The 9,258-nt window shown below is 42.6% G+C and overlaps 1 protein-coding gene across 2 annotated transcripts in view; it reads left to right on the top strand.

Annotated features, from left to right (window-relative positions):
- The first annotated feature begins 2,913 nt into the window (after positions 1-2,913).
- The window catches only part of LOC125705046 (rab11 family-interacting protein 5-like), a 34,683-nt gene continuing 28,338 nt past the window's right edge, over positions 2,914-9,258 (top strand). For both annotated transcript variants that reach the window (XM_048971364.1, XM_048971363.1), the window contains exon 1: positions 2,914-4,047. In XM_048971364.1, the coding sequence (XP_048827321.1) occupies positions 3,671-4,047 (377 nt within the window). In that variant the 5' untranslated portion in view covers positions 2,914-3,670. The remainder of the gene's footprint in view (positions 4,048-9,258) is intronic.

Here is a 9,258-nt window from a genome sequence, read left to right as displayed (position 1 = left end):
TATACTGTGTGGTCCTATCCACTTTACATACATTAAACATATTAGCCTATTTAGGGGTTAAGGTGTAGCTGAAAGCTTAGATCCATTGCTTGGATTATTAACAGTCAACGTCTCCTCCAGATGCAGAGATCTCTCTGATTCCATCCACTGTAAAGCAGAGGTAATGAAACCCAACTGGGAAAACCTCTCTGTCAGGTACAGGCATTGCATCCGATCCCTGATCTGATTCCAGTCACTGTATTGATCTGTAGGATAATGGCTTTGCCTTTAGCTTAGCTATAAGCCATACTGTCCTTCTGGCAGTTGCAGGTGTAGCACAATTTGCTAAGCAGCGCCGACTGTAGGATACACACTAATTTGCCAAATGTTAAGGCACACCCCTGTGTTAGGCTTTGGGGCTGTTTGCAGCATATGCTCCAGCTGGATTAGATTTGGTTTGCATGTCTGGTGAGCCCGAGACTGTGTGAAATCAACGCCGGCCCAAGGCAGCCCCCATGCCCAACAACATGGATAAGAGTTGTGATGCACTTATTTTTACTTTAAGTGCCAAACCCTGTGTCTGACCAGTTTTTCCATTTAAAGATCAATTTAACTGACTATAATGGTAATTCAATCAGTCTAGATCAAGGCTCTTCAAATCTGGACCACAATTCCAAATCCAGTCCTTTTTTTCAGTTCTCCCAGGTAGTTAGTTTAATAATTAAGGATTCTGATTGGCCACAGAGGCTTCAGTGCAGGGAACCTGAGGACTGTGATTTGACAATTCTGCCCTAGATGCTAGGATTACTGTGGTCACCAGTGTAAAGCAATGCTCATCAGTCATTCCTTTAAATGTTAAACCAGCCATAATTTGTCATTTCAACAACAATAACAATAACAACGCTAATAATAATTTTCTGTTTGGTTAAAAAAAAAAAAAAAAAATTCTGTTCTATGTTGCACTTTTATAAAATTAGCACTGAAAAACATTTTTAAAATGCCCCCATGCTGTTAATTTTTAAACATTTACATCAATTTGAGTTGAATTGAGTAAGATACTGGTGCAAGGTTCACTGACGGCTTTTCTCTGCTGAAACATGTAGAGCCTTGAGATAGAAATGGCACAACACTGTGCTACGGAACGATGGCTAACGCCTAACTGCCTCGCCGGAGCCCGCACACTGCACCTCTGCAGTGGAGAGCTTTCAGCAGAACAGCCCAGCACCGTCCCTCCCCCTCCGCCACTGCCGGCCGCTTGGCTGCCTGCCGTCTATCTGCAGCAGGAGACCATGGGGGGAGTGGGGGTCTACGATGCTCTCAAATGAGCCATATCTACTCTGTGCTGGCCTTTTTATTGGGTTTGTGCACGACCGAGGGTGACATTTAAATGTTACATCATATATATTACACACACACACATAAACGTGTGACAATTGCTGGTGAGTATTTCTGATTAATGTTTAAAAGGACATTTTGTATCTCACCTTTATTATTGTGATAAAAGTAGGGACACAGAGATGTGAGATGTATTTCATGCTCAGTACGCTTGTAGTGTTTGGTCCCAGGATGCTCTATGTCATGTCTTATGAGGTGAAAATATCACATTAGAGACACCCCCAAGATCTACTCAGGTTTTACTCTTATATGTATTTCTTTGAACGCATTGATGAAATGAATGCTACACTTCATCGACAGTCACGCCCTCTTGCTTTTGCAGATGTAGGCCATTTCTTAACTGTGCGGTACTCAGCACAGCAAAGCCTCTAATTGACTGCCTTGCTGCATTGCTGCTATAGACAAACCCTGATATTCATATTCTAAACTTTTCAGTTACTCTTTAGACAGCGGTTCACCTCAGGATATTTTTTTCCATGGATAAACAGACGTATATAAATAGAAGTATTCTATCCAGCCATCTTCTGACCGCTTCTTCTGCTGAGGGTCACGGGGGCCTGGAGCCGATCCCAGGCACAAGAACCTAAAAATGTAATAATTCTGGGCGGAATTACTTTGAGCGTATGTGTGAGTGCCCTACCGCACCCCACCCTTTGGTTATGGGCTCCCCATTCGGATTTCACCTTAGTTTAGACTCCTTACATAGTGTAATTCAAAAGTAAATAAAGTTTCTAAATTATATTTCTCACATACACAGTTATACTGAGTACATTGTACAGTGAAATGGCAGGTTGCTTAACTCCATACTATGGGAAAAGAATGGTAGTGAGAGACACAAGTTTGAGAGGTAAAACGGAGACAGCACGTATTACAGACAATAGGCATAGATTATAATCGCCATATCTATAGTGTGCAAAATCAGCATTAAGTAAGAGGAAGTAGTGCAAGAGTGCAGGAATAATTTTTTATACAAACATTTTTATATCTACATGTGTGAGTGTCACTGGGATTTTCTCACAACTGGTATATTTGGTGGGATTATTACACGGTTATCGTGACTAAATGCACATCACACACAGACGGATAACGCACAGGCCTACAGATAGCGCAGCGGGGATGTTTCCAGGACTTACTCCATCATTTTGGTTTTAAGGCTACGTTTTCAAATCCTGTTCACTGTCATAAAAAAAGACCAGGACAAAAATACAATAATTTAGAGTTTTTCATCATCATGAGGACTTATGTTGATGATTGAGATGCAACATTCTAAGACAATTAATTTGCCTCTAATGAATGCCGCACGTTAAGAGGTTTCTTTTTTTTAACATTAACTCCCTCCTCTCATTATGCCGTCTTCACAATCCCGTCCACAGATAGTAATTATGTTTAATTGTAACTCGTTATTGATTAATGCATCGCGTGGGACATGATACAGGGCAGCTTCACGGTCAGGTTTCCCAGCCAGAGCCGCACCCTTGCGGGTTGTTTCGGCTCGTAACTTGTACTCATGCGCTACTCAATCCAGCCGCACTACCCATCTGGGCAACATCGAACACGCGTCGTCTCAGCTCCCAAAACTGCATAGGAAATAAATACATATCCTTTAATATATAAATGAAATTTTTTATAGCTAACTGCAAATAATTTCATTTTTTCTAGGGACTGAATACAGTTGATCACGGCATCTGCAATGTTATGTCATCCCGGAGCAGCTTTTCTCCGTAACCCCGCAGTACGACTTCAGAAAATGCCTTTTATTAACAGCGGCTAAGTCGACAATCAGACAGTCATCTGAAAGCATCTGGAATAGGAAACGATCCTATCGGACGTTTTAGTAAAAACAAGCCGGGGATGCGATGGAAGTAACGAAAACGAGGCATTTTAAATAAGTCAGCAAAGCTCCGGGCTGCGAAGTTGGAGGGCAGGCGGCGTAGCGTGGGGCCGGGGACGCTTCCTCCCGGAGTGACGTCGGCTCGGGCTTGGGCTGCATTTATCCGCCCGGCTGGTTCTGGGCTGGTTCTGCAGGGCGGGGGCTACGAAACGGGTCTCGCCGGGAACGTTTGGAGCCTCGATAGCTTGAAACACTAAGGGCGACTAGCGGAGATCGCAGAGGACAACTTTCGGCGAGAGAAACAGCATAATGCGCAATAGCCATCCTGCAGGCTAGCTTCGCTCTGGAAACTAAATCGGTGACTAAACAGATTTTTAATATATAAATATAGCTCATTGTCCGCGGACTGTCGTAACCTGGACGCTGTGTATCGCGATCGCATGCTTGCTTTGAATATCTGATGAGATGTCGCTGGTAAACATTGACAGTGAGCAGAGGTGGGTGCCCACTCACGTCCAGGTGACGGTTCTCCGAGGCAGGGGACTGAGAGCGAAGGGCAAGCATGGGACAAGCGACGTCTACACCATTATACAAGTCGGAAAGGAGAAATTCACTACGGCCGTAGTCGAGAAAACGACATCCCCGGAGTGGAATGAAGAATGCATTTTCGAGCTGCTCCCCGGGGTGCTGGAGCCGAAGGGACGCAGCGCCTATCCGCCGGGGAGCGGCGACCTGGTCCTGACGCTGATGCACCGGGCTTTGATCGGACTCGATGTGTTTCTTGGGCAAACGGTTATCCCGTTGGATAAAGTCTTCCAGGAGAGGATATATCCGAAAAACGAGTATGTTTCACTTACTTCCAGTCTTTCTTAATTCGCGTTCACTGCCGGATTGTTACATGACTGTCACATACCCCGAAGGCGATGGTGAGCAAGTTGAGTTGTGAGTCATACATTAATCTGAAATGGGGTAAAGTCATAGTTGTAACCGATAATAATGACTACAGTTGCATGGGATTGCATTAATTTAACGAAACGATCCGTAGGAGACATTGAGCATATATTTAATATATTCAATATACAACGCAGTCAAAGTTACAATAATAATAAATTATAATAAGGATGATTAATAATAATAATAATAATAATTATTATTATTATTATTATTATTGTTGTTTTTATTATTATTATTATTATTATTATTATAACCATCATCGTCAGTTGCAGGGTCTTCATCGTTCTCAGACACGCCCTCAGCATTTAACCCCCCCCCCCCCCCCCCCCGGACAAACGCTTATTTCAGTAGTAACTTAGGTGTCGTAATTATAAATTAGCGCTGTATTAAACTGGGTTTATGTCACAGATGGTGTTATTAGATTGTGATGTTGTTACAGATGGTGACATCACAGGATTACCTCAAGAAAAAAAATTGCATGTTTTTATTATTATTGTTATTGCACAAAAATTTAACTTAATTGTATTTGTTTGCTTGTTTGTTTCCACTGACAGGTGAGGTTCTGGGTCACTTAGGAAATTGTTTTAAACATGTCACTCCTGCATTAAACACAGCCTCCATTCAGACCCTATTCATACTTTTAGGTCAATGTTTCCCAGCCCAGTCCTGTAGGACCCCAGACGGTCCACATGTTTGCTCTCTCCCAGCTCCCAGCCGGCCTGAACCAAACAATCAAGAGAACCAAATACCCAGTACAGATGTCTTGGAAGCTGGGGGAGGGCAAAAAATGATGACTGGTTTGAAAAGCACTGCTTTAGATCATCAGCCTGGTGGGAGACATGTATTAAAAGTGTCTGGTTTGTCAGTTGACTGCTTGAAAAGTATTAAATGCCTTTACCGTAGTGAATGTTTGGTTTGATTTATGACTAGCCTGTTTCTACGTGTGACCTCTGCCTGATGGATTGACTTCTTCTGACAATCGGACTGTGTTTGCACTACAGCTTTAGGAATATGATTTGCATTTGGTTTCCTTCCTGTCCTGTTACCGGTGTTCTGACGAGTTGAGCTACTTTGTCCAGTTGGGCTACCGTAGTGCTAATTAATCCATAGCCCTAACCCGAGCTCTTACCACTAAAACACTTACCCTAACCTTTACCCCCAAAAACCCGCCTAAAACCCTAACTCTAACCCCTAAAACCTAAACCTAATCCCGAAACGGTGGAACTGCACATGCGCAGAAAGGCTCGATAGCACGTCTCCATAGGTAGTTCAACTCGTCAGAACACCGGTTCCCCTGTGCTTCGGAAAGTGGGTTTGGATTGCAGAATGGAACCTGGTACCTCCATGTTTGGATCCTCTCTCGTCTAATCAATGCAGTGAGGGTAATATTAGGAGTTTAGATGCAGTGGTTTACAGACGCTTCTGGAACCTTGGCACTCTCTTTACCCCACTGAAGCGACAGTCAGTGTTTTACTGTACAGAGCACTAATGTAATTGAATTAATGCACCATTATTATATTTTTCAATAAACTGTGTGCAGCCAATACATTTAAAGTGAAGGACTAGAATGAATATGGAGGCTCATTAATTACCATTGACCTTTATGAGGATAAACAATGGCCCATGATGACTGAGCGTTATAAGCTTAACAGTATTTTATAGAGTGTACAGTGTCTTTGAACGTGTCTTGTTATTTCAGGCAGAGCTGCCTTTGCTGTTTGGTTGACACAGTCCTGTGAAGGCCAGAGCTGAGGGTGGGGGACAATCGATTCAGTTCCAAATTGCGTTTCTTTAAGGTGGGGATTTTTAGATTGCCACAAGAGTTAAAAATTGATTTTTAAATATCAGTCTAAATGCAGTTAACTGTAATTATGTTGCTCACATTCGTTACATTTGTTATTCTTGCCCAGTTGCACACACGTTTCGTTACGGGACTGACTTGCGCGAGTCTGGCGTGGTGCTAAGAAGAATGAGCGGGCATGTGGAGAGACTTTTCCAGCAACATCTCAGCTTAAATCCAGAGTTTGGGTTGGAAAGCTTATTTTATTCATTCATCAAGCTTAGAAAATACACTGAACCAAATTAGGTTAAGTCCAGCTCTCAGTCAATGTTTATGTCCAGATCTTTGCATGCAAAGCAACCTGATTTGCCAGCATTTATTCATTCCCTGCCTTTGCTGTGCTGGATTGCACATTATTTTCATGGAAAGGCAGTTCTTTGTGGTTTAGGCTATATGTTTGTTGTTGCCTTCCTGTGGAAGAATTGAGTGACCATCCTTTCCAACCAATTGACATGGAAGAAACAACAGTCAGAGCATTTAATATACATGTAATGATGCATAGAGACCTGCCTGCATTCCTCATGATAATTGTTAGTGTCAGGTGAGTATGAAGTGGCTGTTTTATCATGCCTCGCCCCTCCAGTAGTTGTTTTAGTCATGCTGTCATTTAAATTAATAAATTGTTTCCCAACCGGGTCCTCAGGGACCCCCAGACAGTCCACAATTTGCTCCTTCCTCTACCCTTACAGTAAGGGTTGAACAGGACCTGGGAGGGAGCAAAAACTTGACTCTCTGGGGGTCCCTGAGTACTGGGTTTGGAAACATTGAATGAATTAGTGTATTTGATAAAAGGGAGATTGATATCCTATTACTTAGTTATAATATAATTATTGCTTCCAAATTTGTGTCTCTTAAAAGAAAGCAACTAGCTGCCGGTTCTCATATGCAAAACAGCTCGATTAGTAGATTTGTTATGATTGAATCAAGCTGCGTTGAGAATAGAATCATTGTACCATTCTCCTCTTTCCTGGATTCTACTATTGTACCATTCCCTTCTTAACTGGATTTGGCCCTCGTACTGTTCCTCACTTTGGGATTCTACCATTGTGTTACGGCCCTTTGTTCCTGAATGCTACTATTGTATCATTTTCCCTTTTTGGATTCTGCCAATTTATTTCTCCCCTGTTCTTGGACGATTCCATCCTTGGTTACTGTAATCTGCATTCTACTGTGCGCTTTCTTATTGGGTGCACAACTGTTTAATTATGAACAGATGCATATATGCATGTTGTTCAAATAAAATAGCTCCCTAGCTTGTATGGTGGGTTTCGTATTTCTTCCTGCAAGTGTTTTGATGAATGTAATCCAGTGAAATAAAAAAATAAATAAATGGTTTTGACTCATCTTACTTTGTAGGTGTCTGACTGAGCGGGGAGAATGTGCCAAATTAAACAATCGTCATGGAAGCCTGGCCAGGCCTGTATGGTGATAGGCAAGGTCAGCCATGAAGAGGCTCCAGTCTCAGACTGATGGTGTTGCTTTAGTCTGTGTTCTGTTGAAACAGGATAATGATCCCTGGCATCTCTATAACATTGCCCTGCATGCTGTAGACCACTCAGATTGGCTGCCTGAGACTTAGCCAAGAATAGCAAGCAAGCAAGGTAATGTGAGGATGGAGAACAAAGCGGTTTCTGAATCTGTGGGGTCGCTGACAATGCTGCTGAGAGTCATGAAAAGGGAGGCGTCGAGTCGCGGGCTGTCGTCTTGTTCGCGGCAGGTACAGATTGAGTCGGGGGGAATCGTGCTAAGCAAAGCGTGCTAGCAAGGACTTGGTGGCAGTAGAATAAATGTAAGAAAGTTAATGTGTTTTTCTGCTATACATCACTGAAAGGTGAATCATTTCTATTTGATTGAGTAAAATGAAATTCAAGGTTCTTTTTGCTAATGAATGTACATATAATTTAATTAATTACATTCTGAGTGTAGCTATATTTGGATATTTCATGAAGCTAATACTGGTGTTTGTTTTTCCAGGCATTGAAACAGTGAAGTAGTATTTTCCCACAAACTCTTGGTACTGCCTGACAGCACTAGTCTTGATGTATACACTGTAATAAGATTGGAAAAGGGATGCTGGCATGCTAGTGTAATCTTGCTCATTTTTGCTCTTAGTAGCTGGAGGCTTTTACTCTGACCATCAAAGCCGGTTTGCAAAATGGCTAACAAAGAAGTTTGTATAGGAAACAAGTTGGAGGGTTCTGCCAGAAAGAGCTTGAGTTTCCACCCAACAATAGCAGGAGTACTATGATCCTACATTGTTGCAGGCATGTATCTGGGAAGAATTGTTAGCTGAGAAGTGGGGGATGGGGGTGGGGGCATGGACAAGGTCAGGGAACAAGCTCCTCCATTTACCTGCAATCAATTTGTAACTGTGAGGAATATAATGTAGGTTAGGTGTCACAGCAATGGAAAGCTCCAGTCTGAGAAGCTTGCTGTGTCTAGCCATACTGTTGTACCCTGAGGGTGCTAAGGGTGATCATCCTCCGGTCCTCATATAACATAGGTCTGTTCATCATTGCAAAATCACAACATTCTATGGTCTGTCACAGGTATGAACATGCTGTTGGGAAGCTCGCAGAGCTAATGAGAAGATAGAACTTGCAGAATGCCGTCTATACTGTCTCCATGGGTGATGAGTAGATCAGTGGATTATGAATCTGTGTCAATGGAAGGTTGTGGATTCAATTCCTGCGGCTGGCTGAAGGATTATATTGTGGTTGGGTGATTGAGTAACTCTCAACCCAAAGGGATGCTGGACACTGGCTGACCCAGCTCTGTGACCTCAAACTTTCCTCACTTGTGAGTTGTTTTGGAGAAAAGTATCTGCTGGATTAAAAAAAGGATCTTAACTAGACAAGACCTGATAATGTATCAATACTTTGAGCAGTAGATCCTCACTGTAAGGGTACACAGTTTAGGTTGATGAAGTTCCTAATGGAGTAGCTCTCTGTAGCTATGCTTTGCACTCCAGCCTGCAGGCCTAACTTCTGTTTGAGGTCTGGATCACCTCCTGGGATCGACCTGGCAGTTTCCCCTTTTGATTCAGCTTACCCAAGATGACCGGGTAACTGTTGCCTCCTGAGTTACATTCATGATTCAGTCTCTCTCTCATCAGTTTCCTTGCTTGCCCATAGATGTCCTTCAGGTTGTGGCAAGTGCTTTAATATCTTTTGAGCTAATATAGGCTGTTTGAGAAATCACCTGTTTTTAGAAAGGTCCTTGAAAAGTAATAACCAGGTTTGTTGGAAATGCTTGCCTC

Source organism: Brienomyrus brachyistius, chromosome 12 (genome assembly GCF_023856365.1).
Source record: "Brienomyrus brachyistius isolate T26 chromosome 12, BBRACH_0.4, whole genome shotgun sequence".
Classification (NCBI taxonomy): domain Eukaryota; kingdom Metazoa; phylum Chordata; class Actinopteri; order Osteoglossiformes; family Mormyridae; genus Brienomyrus; species Brienomyrus brachyistius.
Note: the sequence above shows the minus strand (reverse complement) of the source record. Positions and strands in the feature narration are given on the sequence as shown.